This window comes from Antennarius striatus, chromosome 14, assembly GCF_040054535.1.
Source record: "Antennarius striatus isolate MH-2024 chromosome 14, ASM4005453v1, whole genome shotgun sequence".
In the NCBI taxonomy this organism is placed as follows: Eukaryota; Metazoa; Chordata; class Actinopteri; order Lophiiformes; family Antennariidae; genus Antennarius; species Antennarius striatus.
This window is the reverse complement of record NC_090789.1, coordinates 16,611,162-16,628,464: the sequence shown is the minus strand read 5'-3', so window position 1 is coordinate 16,628,464 and position 17,303 is coordinate 16,611,162. Positions and strand designations below refer to the sequence as shown.

General features: G+C 41.3%; 1 protein-coding gene across 2 annotated transcripts in view; it reads right to left on the bottom strand.

The window, feature by feature from the left end:
- Nucleotides 1-15,588, bottom strand: part of erf (Ets2 repressor factor) — a 40,177-nt gene extending 24,589 nt beyond the window's left edge. Inside the window, exons 1-2 of one of the 2 annotated variants that reach the window (XM_068333301.1) lie at nucleotides 15,519-15,588; nucleotides 14,876-15,422 (exon numbers count right to left, since the gene is read on the bottom strand). In XM_068333301.1, coding sequence (XP_068189402.1) covers nucleotides 14,876-14,897 — 22 coding nt within the window. In that variant the 5' untranslated portion in view covers nucleotides 14,898-15,422; nucleotides 15,519-15,588. Of the gene's footprint in view, nucleotides 1-14,875; nucleotides 15,423-15,514 lie in introns of both variants that reach the window. The other variant, XM_068333302.1, reaches the window with a different exon arrangement.
- Between the last annotated feature and the right edge of the window lie 1,715 nt (nucleotides 15,589-17,303).

Genomic DNA, 17,303 nt, shown 5'->3' with positions numbered 1-17,303 from the left:
AAAGCATGCCTGCAAGTGAGAGAGTTGTCATTGGTGCAGACTTCAATGGACATGTTGGTGCAGGTAACAGAGGTGATGAGGATGTGATGGGCAGGTTTAGTATCCAGGAGAGGAACGCAGAAGGACAGATGGTAGTTGACTTTGCAAAAAGGATGGAAATGGCTGTAGTGAATACTTTCTTCCAGAAGAGGCAGGAACATAGAGTGACCTATAAGAGTGGCGGTAGGAGCACACAGGTAGACTACATCTTGTGTAGACGGTGTAACCTGAAAGAGATCAGTGACTGCAAAGTAGTGGTAGGTGAGAGTGTAGCCAAACAGCATAGGATGGTGGTGTGTAGGATGACTCTGGTGGTGAGGAAGATCAAGAGGGCAAAGGCAGAGCAGAAGACGAAATGGTGGAAGCTGAAAAAGGAAGAGTGTTGCATGACTTTTAGGAGGGGGGTTAAGACAGGCTCTGGGTGGTCAGGAGGTGCTTCCTGATGACTGGACAACTACAGCTAATGTGATCAGGGAGACAGGTAGGAGAGTACTTGGTGTCATCTGGAAGGAAAGTAGACAAGGAGACTTGGTGGTGGAATGAGGAGGTACAGGAGTGTATACAGAGAAAGAGGTTAGCTAAGAAGAAGTGGGACACAGAGGACTGAGGAGAGTAGACAGGAGTACAGGGAGATGCAGCGTAAGGTGAAGGTAGAGGTAGCAAAGGCCAAACAAGAAGCTTATGATGACTTGTATGCTAGGTTGGACAGTAAGGAGGGGGAAACTGATCTATACAGGTTGGCAAGACAGAGAGACAGAGATGGGAAGGACGTGCAGCAGGTTAGGGTGATTAAGGATAGGGATGGAAGTCTATTGACAGGTGCCAGTAGTGTGATGGGAAGATGGAAAGAGTACTTTGAAGAGTTGATGAACGTGGAAAATGAGAGAGAACAAAGACTAGAAGAGGTGACTGTTGTGGACCAGGATGTAGCAAAGATTAGTCAGGATGAAGTGAGGAGGGCATTGAAGAGGATGAAGAGTGGAAAGGCAGTCGGTCCTGATGATATACCTGTAGAGGTATGGAAGTGTCTAGAAGAGGTGGCAGTAGAGTTTCTGACTGGGTTGTTCAACAGGATCTTAGATAGTGAGAAGATGCCTGAGGAATGGAGGAGAAGTGTGCTGGTGCCCATTTTTAAGAACAAGGGAGATGTGCAGAGTTGTGGTAACTACAGAGGAATAAAGCTGATGAGCCATACAATGAAGTTAATGGGAGAGAGTAGTGGAAGCTAGACTAAGGGCAGAAGTGAACATTTGTGAGCAGCAGTATGGTTTCATGCCAAAAAAGAGTACTACAGATGCAGTATTTGCTTTGAGGATGTTGATAGAGAAATACAGAGAAGGCCAGAGGGAGCTGCATTGTGTTTTTGTAGATCTGGAGAAAGCTTATGACAGGGTGCCCAGAGAGGAACTGTGGTATTGTATGAGGAAGTCTGGAGTGACAGAGAAGTATGTCAGAGCAGTGCAGGACATGTATGAAGACTGTAAGACAGTGGTGAGGTGTGCTGTAGGTGTGACAGAGGAGTTCAAGGTGGAGGTGGGACTGCATCAGGGATCAGTTCTGAGCCCCTTCTTGTTCGCTATGGTGGACAGGCTGACAGACGAGGTTAGACAGGAATCTCCATGGACTATGATGTTTGCAGATGACATTGTGATCTGTAGTGAGAGCAGGGAACAGGTGGAGGAGAAGCTAGAGAGGTGGAGGTTTGTCCTGGAAAGGAGAGGAATGAAGGTTAGCCGCAGTAAGACAGAGTACATGTGTGTGAATGAGAGGGACCCAGGTGAAAGAATGAGTTTACAGGGAGAAGAGATCAATAAGGTAGAGGATTTTAAGTACCTAGGGTCAACAGTCCAGAGCAATGGAGAGTGTGAGAAAGAGGTGAAGAAGCGTGTACAGGCAAGATGGAACGGATGGAGAAAAGTGTCAGGTGTGATGTGTGATAGAAGAGTTTAAGCTAAAATGAAAGGAAAGGTGTACAAAACAGGAAGTCATGAATGCAATCATGACTGCCTGAGCAGCGCGGCTCTATCTAGTGGACGGATTGCACAACTACAGCCGCTGCAGTTTATCAAATAAATTTTATTTATTTTTTATTGTGTGCGCCTTATAATCCGGTGCGCCTTATATATAAAATAAATTGTAAGACAAATTATTGAGGGTGCGCCTTATAGTCCAGTGTGCCTTATAGCGCGGAAAATACTGTACTGTGATTTAACTTTTTCTCTTCTTAGATTAAAATATCACATTGCCTAGAAGTCAGTGATAATGTAAAGGAGCATAGCAGGGATATCTGTGGCACAGCTGCTTGCTGTGACTGAATTCACATACTTCATTACCGATGGGCACTCAAGGATGCACTAACTTGCTCACTGGTGGGTTTTGGGCTCTGCGTAAGTCAAACTAATATTTAGCCACAGTACTATTAATAATCAACCAATCAGCTGCATTTTTAGTTCTATCAATAATAACATAGATAACTTGAGAAAGTTAATGCTTCTGATAAAAGTATTGCTTGATTATCAAGCTTCCCAACACCTCTGATTGAGCTTGATGAAGCCCTAACCCTAACTGAGAGAAAACTGTATCAGTGCATAGTCAGACATTTGTTCATCAAACATCACTCAGTTTGACTGAATGCAAGACTTAGCCAAAGCCAATTTTTGAGATCATGTGAAGGAGAATATAACTTCCTGTTAAAACAGGTTCTGGGATATTTCATGTCACTAATCAGAGACAGTTAATTTCTTTAAAACAGAAACTCTAGGAATATCTAATCAAAACTATTATACAGTGCGGCCTTGGTCTTTGCGGTCAATGCATTCCAGGACCCACACGCGATTGAGGAATTTGTGATCATGATCGTGATTTATCTGATTATTTACGGTAATTTAAACATTTATGAACCCTTCCCATACTGATATTAAACAACCTTCTATCTGTATTACCTTTTCCTACACTCTTATCGACTGTTTAAAGCACTTGTGTCTCACAAAAGTCCGAGACTGATGGAACGAGCGCACTTCCAGATGCTGTCAGCCAATAGAATGAGCGTACGGTATCACGACTGCCGACCAAAAATCTGCGATGCGGTGGAGTTGCGATCGTTGACGCGCGATCGCGCACTATATGTCTCTTTTATTCCCAGTGCCCCACTGCATCACTAATTTCCATTCATTTAATTTCATCAAAATACCATTGCTAACTGAAACGCTGCAGCTGTAGCTCCAAGCTGCCATCTAATATGGCGTTCCATGTATCATATTTAAATCTGGCTCCTCATGCTGTTGATCCACCACTGGTAGCTTAAAGCACAGTGACAGTAATTTGCTCTGGATTGGTTTGTCAACCAACAAGGGACTTTTCTACATGTGTGATGTCTGGGTGCCTTAGTCAGTCTTTCCTCATTGGCAAGGCCACCGCAGTCTTAATTCCTTAGTCTATTGCATTAAAACTGAATACCGCCTCTAGACTGAGTGGCTCGCTCCCTGTGTAAAAATATTAAAGACAGAGGCACGACGGCGTCACCGCAGGGAGATGGCAGCTCAAACGAGCAAGCCATGCTCACTCGCTGTAGTGAGAAAATTAAAACAGTATGTCTATGCTTGTGTGTTAATACAAGACAGACATCACCCCCTTTTTGTTGCATGTTGGAGGGAGGTAGGACTTGGCTGCCAAGTGGTGTGCATGCTGTCAGTGGGTGAAATGACTGAGTGTTAAAAGTGATTTTCACGTTTCAATAAAACAGATTGGGCTCATTAATCATTGCCACTGGCTCCAGAGATTCAAGCAACCCTCAGACGCTGCAAAGGGTCCCAAAATGACTTTTCATCAGTTGATACATTAAAGAACAGGGGCCACGCTCTCAACCTATAAAGATCAATGTGAACAAGGGAGATGCATTACAACACTGTGTACACTGTGTAAAGCAACAACAAACAACAAAGTGTGAAATGAACAAAGTTATTTTATACACTTTACATTCTTATGGTTTATGGGATGAATGGAAGACCAAATTGGTACCAGTTTATGACCCAGGTGGCTGTCAACATTGGAGTCAACAGTGAGGTTCTTTCCAAACTATGTTGGATTATGGATGAAATGGTACATTTTTTGTGTAGGAGCATATCCTACATATCCTTGAAAAGTGTGCCAAGTCATATCGAAGAAACTAAGCTATTTATAGAAAGAACCGTAAAAAGAACAGAACTGCACTGACTACCGTATTTATTCGAGTATAACGCGCACACGTGTATAATGCGCATCCATAATTTTCGATTAAAAATCGGTATAAAATTTTGTTTCACTTTTTCTCGGCTCAGACAAAGCATTGTAAGTGCCAAACATTGTTAAACACGTGCGTCCATGATAAAAATCATTTATTGACAACGTAAACTATGAACACAATACCGAAATAAAATTAACAATATTTACCGGTATTTAAAATCCTTCAAAGTCCGATTCATCATCAGATACACCAGCAATGCTTACCGGTAACTCACGTTTCAGTGTGGCCGAGGCGAGGAAAGGAAATGAAGAGACAAGGCGTAGCTAATAAAATGCTAATCAATAATCAAATATCATACGTCACAGCGGATAATAAGAATTCTCGGAAATGACACCATCCGACAAGGTCTGTTGATGACGCATTTGATTATTGAATACCATTTCCTTAGATACGTCTCGCCTCTGCAGGAGTGATGGGCATGAGCCATCATGAATTACCGGTATTTATTTTAGATCGCCCACGCAAATGATTTGGATACTGTTACTAAAAATCGACCATGGACGTTTTGTGGGTCGAGAGATGTGGTTGCATTCAATGTTTTGAGATTGTGGTCAGCGATATCTTCGACAAATAAGTCATTGCGCAAATAATACTGTATACTAATACATCTAAGCGTGTCACCCCAGTCCTCGTTTATAACGCGCACCCAAACTTTGAGTTCTTTTTTAGGTAGAAAGTTTTGCGCGTTATACTCGAATAAATACGGTATGTTAAACAAGAGAAGATCCACAACATTAGATAGTCTGCATGATGGCAAAAGAATATTGAAAATAAGGTGGCTACTACTTATCATTGTACTTCAGGTGACAAGTGAAGGCAGGGACTGAAAACAAGTCTTTATTAAGCACAAGGTGAGCACCTGTGCACAAAACTTTTAAAGCAGCAAACAAACTTAAACCTTGCACTTCCTTTTGTTGTTTGCAGTCACCGCAAGTCATTCTCAAGTAGGAGGAGAGCCCACACCTCATATGGAATCATTTGAATAGATGTCAAACCTAGTTGTATTCACGCCAGTCTATTTAGATCTAAAAAGCAACAGAATAGATGTGTATCATTCAAATGTCATACAGGTTTTGTTGTTTGGCTCCATGCCTGGCAAACTACAAGAAGTTTTGATAAAATTAGTCAGCTGGAAGAAAGATGTCCCTTTCATCAAGTAAAAACTTTTAACTTGAAAATATGCTCAGAGCAGGATAAAAAAAGTTCTGTTTGATTCAATTACTTTGAATGTACATTTCTCTTTCTGGTCACATCCATATCAAAGAAACTTAAGTTTCCTCAGAAAGTAGGCAATAGCCACTTAAATCTTTAAATTTACCATGTTCAAATCATCTTGACTGTAAAGGTACATTCAGGTACATTTACGCATCAGTCAAAGAAAGATTTTACTGTCATAGACGACCCTTAATTTGAAAGAATAAAAGTAAAGCAAGCACTCAGAGCAAAGACACATTGACATACAGCATGTCTGTGTTGGTTTAAAACTTAATGCTCACTTTACTTTGACTTACACTCTTAGTTTGATGCTGGAAGGCCTTTTCATGGAGGGTCACACAGCGACACATAAAGGTTAGTTGATGTGCACTGAGATTCTTATGGGAATATGAATAACATTTGTAGGGCATTTCTCAAGCTGGACATTTCAGATTTTCAATGTGTTGGATAAAAATACAGTTGTGCTGCCAACAACTGTACAGGCTGGAAAGGTCTGGCCTACATCAACCCCGTCTAAATAACCACAAAACTTTTTTTCTCACTCACAACCTGTCACCAGGGGTTTCTGTCAATAGCCTTTAAGGTGGTCCTTGGTGTAGGCATTTACAACTGGTTTCTAAATCAACTGGGATTTTATATCATACTCAAGACTTTCCCCTGGTCTTGCAGTACATTATCAATGAATGCCTCGTTGTATTCTACTATGCGTTTATTCTACCATTCCATTTTTACTTAGATGTTACCATCACTTCTAACTACCGTATTTTGCACACCATGCATAAGGAGGCGCAGTCTCCTTATACACGACACACCTTATTGTTCGGCACATGTTAGAACAAGATATTGGAAGCAAAACAGTGACTGTGGTTGAACTGTATTGTAAGTTTTTGAAATTCAAAAAATACACCAACATAATTTTTAAATGTCGGTGTATTATTTTTATTTTATTTTTTGATCGATGTGTGGTAAATCTTTCAAAGTTCTCATTTTCGGTGTCTGCATTGAACAGCTTTTTCAGTATTGCTGTCGGAGTTTGTCTCATTACTGGGTGGCTGCCCAGTAATGATCCAGCTTTTGTGGAAGCTCGGACAACCGTCAAAGCAGATACGTTAGTCCAGGCATCCACAATCCACTCACATATTGTGGTGTAAGTCGCTTGGCGCTGCCTCCCAGTCTTGGTAAACGTGTGTTCATTGTCTCTCATCCAGGCAGCAAAACTTTAAAGCTCTGTTTACATTAATGTCCAGCAGTTACAGTTCTTTAGTTCATCCTCTCGGGATGATGGCAAGCTCTGAATTCAGTTGCTTCACATGACAGTTGAGACATTTCTCCCGGCTGTTCTTTGTTCCAGAATCCATCACTCCAGCTCGTATTCCAACTATGACCATCTTGATTGGTTGCCATGGAAACTAAGTTTTGTTTTCTTAATTAGGCGCAGTCGATCCTCTTGCTTCCTCCACTTTAGAACCACAGATTTGTTGATTTTAAATTCTCTCGCGGCTGCTCTATTACTGTCCACGACCGCGGAACTGATAGCCTGGAGTTTAAATTGCGCTTCGTAAGCGTGTCTCTTCGCTGATGCCATTGTCAGGGATCTTTAGCCAAACGAATGTGGTACCTATAGAAGGTGTGCCGGAGGTAGCCTTGCATCATGTTCTGTAATTGGTCCATCACTGCCGACATAGTGACGTATTATGTCCTATGTCGGTGGAAAACAGCCGATCTGGCGGAGTGCTGACTAAAATCGCACAAAAACACTTAGATTTTGGAACTCAGTGTACACATTAGACACTTTGTGTTAAGAAGTGCAGCATTGATTTTTGAGAAAATTAAAGGCTTTTAAGCACTCCTTATGGTGAGCAAAATATGGTAGTTGTTGTAGCTAAAGCAGACTTTCCAGATGATTTTGCAGCATGTTAAAGATGAATTTACATGTTGGTGGAGGTCAAGTCAATCCAATGGTAATCCACTATACCAAACCCACCAGGACACTGCCTCCCATTTTATGACAGCCATAACACAACACACACACCTTCCATAGCACTTTCGTTAGAGACGACTCCAGCCAAAACAGCCACAGACAAAGCAGAAACTTTCTTTTCCACCTTTGGTTTCTCTCAGCCTTGGTTTTATTTGAAACACTCCAAGGCCAAGTGGTGTGAAAAAATGTCTGCATTTTTATAGCTTTACAAGCCGCACTTAGAAGACCTACCTGAGAAATCTATAAGTCTAATGTAAAAATGGTTTGGGACTAAACCAACCATCCTTTCAGGCCTTTCAGACATACATGTGATGCTACTGAAGCCTTCTTCATCTGCTGAAGCAAACCACCGATTCCACTTGACCTGCTTCCTGCTGGCGTTCAACGATCACAGAATCTACAGAGACCTGATTCATTCAATATCAAGCACATTAATATAAGAGCCACACCAAATAATACCAATGTGCTTAAATACGTGACACAGATAGTGATGACATATTATTTTCATGTATGTTGACAAAGTGGAACCATAATTAAATATGATTATCATATCTAAAATGTCAACAGACTTTCCAAGCTTTGGTGTCTGCCTCTCCATTACAGAGCAAGAGCTTCTCTCCAAATTTAATGACGTATATCAATAAAGAAAGTCATCATAGAAGCAGAGAATAATTTCTGCAGTAGTCGTAATAGACTGCAATAAAGCACATCCCCAAGATGTACTCCTATTTGCACACTGGGCACTGAACTCATTTATTTGGCCATGGAAATGTTCTTTTATTACTATTATTATTGTTATAAGAATTGCTTTTCCACCTTAATGTACATCCCACAGCAGCCGATTGTTAAAAGTCAACCTGGGAGATGCAAAGGATTGCCAATTTCAGTGTGGATGACTCAAGTAGATGTAAAGCATGTACAAAAAAGAAAACTGCCACGCTTGATTAAAAATACTTACAGTAAATGATTCGCAACTGAACGATACAAGCACATGGATTAAGCTTCTAATATAACTGAGCTGCTTCACATAGCCACATAACCAGCCCATGAGCAGGCAATGTGAAAATTTCTCCATGATATACAACAAAGCTACCTCAAACGATCAACTATTAAATATTTCTTGATTAAAAATAAAGGCAACATGTCACATCGTTACTCATCTAAATTTGAATTTGAGAGAATCATCCTCCTGTTACTTATTTTCAGCTGTCCTATCTATTAAAAGACAAAATGCCCCAAAATATATAATAACAATAATACTAGTACTGCTATTATTACTACTAATAAAAAAATAATATTACAATTACTAATGAAACAAATGCAAAACAGAAATGCATCTACAGAAGTTCCTCATCACTTCCAGGCTGATGGTCGTGTTTTCCTGCGTGTGAGGCCACAGTCTTTGTTTGGCCAGCATGTCACAACTTGTGCAACCTGTTGTCTATTCTTTCAGCTTTGTATGGGTCACAGAAGCCACTGTACACATGCACACATTCGGGAAATGAGGACTGCTATTACACAGGGAGGTGATCATACCAACACTGACCTGCGCTGCCACTTAAAACATCAGGGATGTGCTAACGTCATTTTGCAGTGCTTTTTCCAGTGCCTGCTCACGTGAGCTCAACTTGGTAGCAACCAGGAATGTGATCAGGTCAACCTTCGGACTGACCTGTTCACCCCCACTAACCATATAATGAGAGGAAAAACAGGAGAAAAGGGACTGCCTGTGAGCAACAACGGAATTTAGGGTTTTATTTGGTTGTGGCCTTTCCTCCTAAACTGTCCTAACATGATTTATCACCTATAGAAGAGACCTGAAAAAAGGCCACACTCATGTTTTAGCTTGACTACCATCATCACTAAAGATCTGCTAACGTCTATCTTTATTTCACAAGTTTACGAAAGTAGTGAAAAAGTGCAACACACATCAGTACAATTCATTCCTTAATGTCAAGTGACATAACACAAATTGCAGGCTAGTGCATGGAGGCATCTCCACTAAATCACAGAGACAGGACATCCCAAAATACATGCTAAACAACCACATCAGTCAGCAGCATGTCATCTCCAACGTTTTCAAGACAAGCAACATATCCTTAACTCGTAGTGTAGCTGTGCTGTCTCTGCTTCAGGAGCCAGCAGCATGATTCAGTATAATAGGGAGACAGTTGACTTCCTTCCCAAAGGAAGCCCTGTTTTTGGAGCTCTTGGTTGATTAGCTTTGGTCTAACCAGAGTTATTAGAGCTACTTCAATCTACATAAAAATGTCTTGTTGCTCTTCTTGTAATTAGAGCAGGATGAATCAACCGCCTATAACCAAATGGACTTCCTCTGGGGCAATTTGGTCTAGCAAGGAAAAGTCTAACACTCACTTTGTTGTGACCACATCAATGTCAGGTAGAGCCGCAGAGTGACAGACATGTGTGCATAGCACACACACATTTACAAGCACATAAATACACTCCAAGTCATAAACAGCAGCCCAGCCCTAACCAGAATTAACACCAGCTAATTGCTCATGTATGGCTCCTTTCACTCCACACGTAGTGTGTTCCAGCACAGTGTCGAATGAACAAAGTGCGCTGGCTTGCTGGTCTGGGCCGTCTACAGCTGTGACGTCTCACATGTGGCTCAGTGTTGATATAAGGAGTAACACAAGTGGAAAATTGAAGCTGGTGAGGCCAGACTGCTGACTTCCTGATAGGAAGAGCGTGGAGGGTGACCCATATATACATTATGTCGTCAACAGGCTCCAACACCAAGGGAAATACAAAAACAACAAAAGTGTCTGTGTAGCCCCATGCATAATTCAATGTGGCTTCAGGTCAGCATTACCCTATTGCAGGCATGTAAAAAGCCTGGTCTGGCGGAAAATTGTGGCCTTTATACAAATTTCTACCGGTCCATAGCTTCTGTCGTAAAATAAATGATATGTGGACTGCCAGCCCTGTTGACCACTGTATAAAGTACATGTGTATACTGTCACCAGAAGATGGCAGTAAACTGGTGCCTGACCAAAAAAAAAAGGGAGAAAGTTATCAGCGAGTGCTATCACATCTAGGATAAGTGGAAATTTGAGTATTTTTTCCCCCTGAAATGCAAAATAACTCTCTGCCTAATATGCCAATGGATTAGCTGTTTTCAAGGAAATTAATCAAGAGGTACTACCTTAAAAACACACTGATTACAACAAGCTGAATAGAACAAATGTAGCAAAAAATTTGAGCAACTGCAAGCTCTTGTAAATGTGAAGCAGCGCCTTTTCTCAAGATCTCAAGAACTCAAATGAAAGTACCACAAAGGCTAGCTGCAACATGGTGAACCTGATTACCAAGCACACCCCTTACCTGGGGGGAATCTATTAAAGATTGCATGGTGAAAATGGAAGACAAAATGCGTCCCGAGAAGAGTTTGCCAATAACATTGTGGTAAGCGAAAACGAAGATGTAAAATCTGATATTAAAAAACAGCAACAGGAAAACAGCAATGACATGAAACTATCTTCGAATAAAGTCACTGAGATTATTACAGATGCAACTGCCATGGCTGGCGGGCGAAGCGGATTATCAAGCCTAGTCTGTAACAAAGTCAGCAAGGAAAGAGGCAAAGCTATAAGAACTCCACTGTATTATTCACCTACAAGTTCTCTGTGCTTAACATATGAAACCAGTGATAAAAACTTAAACTGGTGGTGCCACCTCCAGTTTCAACAGTTTCTATTCCACACGCAGGGTGAATATAAAGATGCTGTGTCAGGGGTCTGCACTGCAGCACTCCTATCTTAAGGAGGAAGTCGAACAATTTTTGGCAAAAAAACAAAAACAAAAAAAAAAACAACCAATGCCGGAACTGTCTGATCCTGTTTGACTGGCTGATTTTGGATTCTTAGTTGACATAACATGACATCTGAACACGATGAACACGAGCCTTTAAGGTAAGCCAACTGTATTTTGAATCAAGCTGCTGCTTTTCCAGAGGCACCTGTCACAAAAGCAGCCCAATATAACACATTTTCAATCATCACAGCAAATACAGACCAGCGTTCCACAAAATAATATCAGTACGCAATTGTGGGGGTATGCAGCTGAAATCTATCTTTGGCTGAGGAATTCCAACAGTGCTTTCAGGAGCTTGCAGCTATTGAGACCCCGTCCACACGATGACGGATTTTTTTGAAAATGCAACGTTTTGAAAACACATCGAAAACAATTCGCGTCCACACGACAGCGTTTTCAAAAAAATCTCCGTCCACAAGTAAACGCATCAGTGCGTTTTCGAAGACGGCTATAAGCATGCCAAACCATGTGGTGGCAGTATTGAGTCAAATTTTATCCAATAGTCCGTGTTTTGTTGTCACAAAACACCTGCAAGAATGCTGCCAGGCAGGCAAGACGTCAGCGTTGCGGATGCACCGTCCACACAACAACGCAGACCCAGCGTTTTTAAAAAAAATCCACCTAGGCCAGCGTTTTCAAAAAGTTGCGTTTTCGTTCCGGATATCTGTGTTGTCGTGTGGACGGAAGGCGTAAACACAACAAAAAAGCTGCGTTTTCAAAAAGGAGAGAGAAGGAGATGACACTTCTTTCCTCTCTGTTCCTTGTGGGCACTGCTGACGCTCCAGACCACCTGCAGTTGGAGCTCATTGAGCTGCAGCGTGGCGTAGTGTCACAATTGGCACCAACAGCTCCCTCTTGTCAACTTTTACCACCAGCTGGATAAGGGCAGCTTCCAAGAGATTCGGACATTTGCTAAAGAAAAACGCTGAGCTTATTTGGCCCGACACACTTGTGTGGAAAGACTTTGTTGGTTATGAACACAGCATGAGGATGTTACAAAGTGATTATCACCTGTGTGACATCTTTCACATCAAGTTATTTTTTTGTCTTCTGACGTAAATGCATTCTAAAATTCTTAAAGTATTCTAAAAGTGATTTTTTTTTTTTGCAATGATGCTAACCACTGTTTTGAGTTTGCACTGTGTCTTTTGTTCTTGTGCACTGTGTCTTATTAAGTATCATTTTTTCTTTTGATTATCATGTGGTCATCGAATAAGAAAGGCAATGGTTTTGGTAAAACTTTTTTAGATATATTTGTGTTTCATAAGAAGAAAAGTATGCCAGTTCCAATACAAATTTCATAAAAAAGTTAATTTAGATTAAATATTAATGGTTCAAACAATGTCAGGCTGAATGGTGAGCTGCCCCACATTTTCACCAAACCAAATCTGGCCCTTTTTTCCCTTGCTGCTGCTCTGATGACGGCATGGGGCCAAATACCAAACGCTGTTTTTGCCACACTTAAATGACCGACCTTACATCCATTTGACGTTGGTCATGATGTCACTGCAAAAGTTACATAAAAAGATGCCATAATGGCTTAAGTTAAGATTGGGAAGTAGGTATGGATCAAACAGAATAAAGCTAAAAATAGTACTACTACTTTGACTCAAGAACTGTCGACTTTCTTTTAAGAGCAGAGCTGACACAACAGCCATGGTTTCAATTCTGTAATCCATTATTTGAAAGGCTAACAACACAAACCAACCAGTAAAATAATTTTTGAATATATAAAAAGCCATCCTCTTCTGCAGATGGCTGAAAACAAGGCTGTCTATTTTCAAAACTCAGTATCCGTTCCCCTGGATAACAGAAGAATTAGGAGAGAATTACAGCAATTGGATGAGTGAGACAGGCCACAGTGACATGACGTGCATTCAGTATACCAAAGTTTAATTTGTAGAGATGACACTCTGACCATGGATGATAATGTTAATAAAAGTGTTTCCTACAGCTGAAAGTCTTTATTTGAATATTTATCACCATAGAAAACATCTTTGTGAACATTGGAGATTTATTATTGCTCAAACCCCGTTAAGAGATTTTTTTCCTGCACGAGGAGCGTCCTGGTCAAGATCAAAAAGAGCTTTCATGGGTCATGACATACTACTCAAGAATTTATATTTTTTTCCCCAAAAGCATCCTGGAAAACAACAACAATAACAAAATAACACCTACAAGAGATTGTGAACAGCAAACACTGGTCATTAACACTTTAGTGTTGCAGTTCTATCCAGTCTAAAATATTTCAATGATACAGCACTTTAAGTTTTAGATCACATACTTGTTGAGATATAAAAGGCTATCTAAAGGGGAGCTGTGATTAAAAGTCACACCACTAATTATCTTGTTGTGGAGTGATATCCATTATGGATACTGAATCTTTCTCTACCTAAGATTAACTTGCAAGACTTCTGACAGAACATAGTTGAAGGGGAGCCAGTAGAAAGGAAAGTGGAAGAGAAATCCTGTAAACTCATAAATCATTTTAGTGACAATAAAAGTGGCTGAAAAAATGAGTAGAATTTAAAATAGTAGCAACAAGTTCCGAGTTAAACTCCAAGCTTTCATACACAGACACATTCACTCGGATCTGATTCATTGACGAGTCAAAGGTCAAATAGCTCACAAAAAGTTTGTGACAGGAAGCATAGAGCACAAGTAAACTCAGCAAACAAAGAAACAAACCATGTTTCCTGATTTAATCTCAGACTCTTACATCGCTGCAGCAACTGTGCAAGTTTATTTCAACGTGTTACCTCCTCAATCCAATCATTTAGATTCATTTTCTTCACTAGACTTCGATGTAGGGTCAAGTGGAAAAGTCATCTTACAACAATAGCCCATACAGAGCAAATTTAAAAAGGAATTATTGGCACGTCTAGAAAATTATGTCACCGTCGCCTCCAAAATTATGTTCATTTCCAACTAGATTAACTTAGCCAGATTTGTAATAATTTTCCTTCAGATTTAATAACTATTGTGGCTGCAGTCTCGAGACCCTGATGCTCACAGCCACTCATTAATAGTTGCATGTGGTTTTAGTTACAGGCAAAATTATTCAAGTTTAGATTCTGATAATTTTGTTATCCATGTACAAAAATCTCAACTACTGTACATCTCGGGTGTGAAACTATCATAGTGCGGGTCGCTGCCCTTTGGCCCTGACCTGGCTCCTCACCACTGACCCGGTAAATTAACCCCACTGTTAAGTTACTGCTTTCACTGTAGCCCACTCAGCCGTGGAGCTCCGGACATCACTTTACAGTTAAATGCTGTAAACTTTTAAAGTACCATTTGTGATCGCATAAGTCGACTGCAGTTGTGAGGATGCCTCCGAAACAAAAACCGGAGAGAGGGATGGATCCACCCCAGCGCCATAATTTTGTCACTTTCCCCGGAGCGGACTTTGCGGAGTGCTAACGAGCTAGCCGACGAGACTAGCCACTGTTATTTCCAACTGCAGACGGACAGCAGTGTCTGAAAAGTTCGTTAAAAGAAGGAGAACACCAACTCACCCGATTCCGCCGGGGTTTTCATCTTTGTTGTCGTCTCCGGTCTCCTGCTGAGTCACTTTTCCCGTCGACTAGTAACTACACGTAAGTTAGCTAGCCTTTAGCCGAGTTAGCTCGCGAAGTTAGCAGAGCCGCCGCACTCCTTCCTCCGGTGTTGTTCTCACGGCGCCGCGTCAGAAAGAACCAGTCCCGAATGGGAGTTAGGGTTTTACTGTGGAAAAACTCCACTCATTTCACAGCGAGCACACAGTTTTATCTAAACACACCCACGGTTATAACAAGAAAAAAACAACAACTTTTGTCCCGGGGTATTCGTGTAAGAGTGCGGGAGTTTTTCGGGGAAAAGTTGCCCCAATCCTCTGCGGGGGAATCCAGCCGCCCGGGTCTGAATGGCGCAGGTCGAAGTTTGGAGGAGTCGTGCTGCCGTTGTTTTGCACCGGAGCGACGGAATGCGACCGGTCTAAGTGTTCATCCCGTGTGTTGCAGCCATGTCTCATAGTCAACTCCACACCACGTCGTGTTCCTCAGCCACGCCAAAGCAGCGGCGCTTCTGAACAGAACAGAAAACCGGAGTCAACTCTTCTTTCTCTGCCGCTCGCTTTCTCCGGCAAGGACTTTTTCTTTTTCCACTCACTCACTTACTCACCGCTTCGTGTTCAACCCCCCTTCCTCTGTCGGGTGTCGTGTTTCGCTCTCCTCCTGCCACACGGGGCCGCCCACGCTGACCCACGGAGGGAGGGAGGGGGAGAGGAACTGAACGCCCACTTGTTGACAAAGATCGTTTTGTGTTCATGAGCTTAGTTTTCATTTTCCAGCTGGAAGCAGCGAGGAAATACTGAATAACAATTATAGACGCAATTTTTATTAATATTATTATTACAAATAATTTTGACGTAGAAGAACGTATTTATAATAAATTCGACGCATTTACGCCATAACCAGAACGACGGATGTTGCGATTCGTGAGGGTCTTCATTGATTTATTTAAAAAAAATATTTTTTTTAAATTTTATATACTGGTCTGATCACCGAATGGAAATTAAGAGAACACTGTAGTTAGTAATACACACACACATACGCACGCACGCACACACACACACACACACACACACACACACACACACACACACACACACTTAAAGGGCAGGTGGGCTTGCAGTGTGGGGAGGTAGAGAGACGGGCAGCTCCCATATGGTGTGCCGGAATGATCAACTTGTAAAGGGGACGGCACCTTGCTCAAGGGTGCTGGTGCTCGGGAGGTGAGCTGACACCTCCCACTGTCGGCTCACACTCTGGGTGTTTGTTTGTTTTTTGGGCAGGAGCAGGAATTGAACCACTGATCCGAGGAACATTGGATGACCCATTTTACCACTGAGCGACTGCCCCCCCAAAGGAGGGTTTGACTTTAAGTTTTAGCCCTAGAGCTTTCTTTTTAGGACACTGACGCCACACTTTAAGTATTTTTAAAGACGTTTTACCTACATTATGTAATTTAAACCAAAAATGCACCTGTATTTTACATTTAATGTTAAGAAACAGAATACTTGAAATACACAACAGTAATCAGCAAATGACTGTTTCTCTGCCAGACCTTTATGGATAGTACTGTGTGGGTCTGAAACTAGATGCTAATTCTGGAAAGAAATATAACTAAAATGTTAACAGTCATAATTAAAAAGAAACTCTTTACTACAAGCTGAAGTTCTTGCCTTTTATTAGATTTTAATCATCTTTTCATTCATAAAATAATACAAATAGACCGTGTATATGAAATCCTCTTCAAACAAATCACTTTCTGTCAGTTACATTTCGATAGAATTGTAGGAAAAAAATTAAACATTTCCCATTTTCCTTATGATCTCTAGAACTCATTTATGCGAGAAGAGTACAAAAAGGTATTTAAATTTAAAATGGAAAAAAATAGTGATATTTCCATAGATTGGAGCTAGTTTTCCTCCCACCTCCAAAAACATGTGCTTCAGGTTGATTGGCCCATCCCAAATTGCCCGTAGGACTGAGTGTGTGTGTGTGAGTCTTTGTCTCTGTGTGTGTCTCTGGTGCACTGACGTCGTGCCTGGAGTATCCCCCGCCTCACGCTCTATGCCAGTTAGACTCCACCTCCCCGTGACCCGCTGCGGCGGATACAGCGGCAGAAAATGAATGGAGCATGAATATTCCTAATGGACTAAATAGGTAATAGAATTCATATCTGTATGTAACATTTTTCAAGTGTCACTCATATCATGTAATAACAGAGCCGTCATTCACCCATTCACACACACGTTCATATAGGAGGGACAAAGGTTATCTGCTTAAACATGTACACAATCACTAACACATCCATGGAACAAAAGGAGCAAAAATCAAAATGGAGCAGCCAATCAATTACATGAAAAACAGCTACTCTATAAATCTTATGTTTTCTATTTGG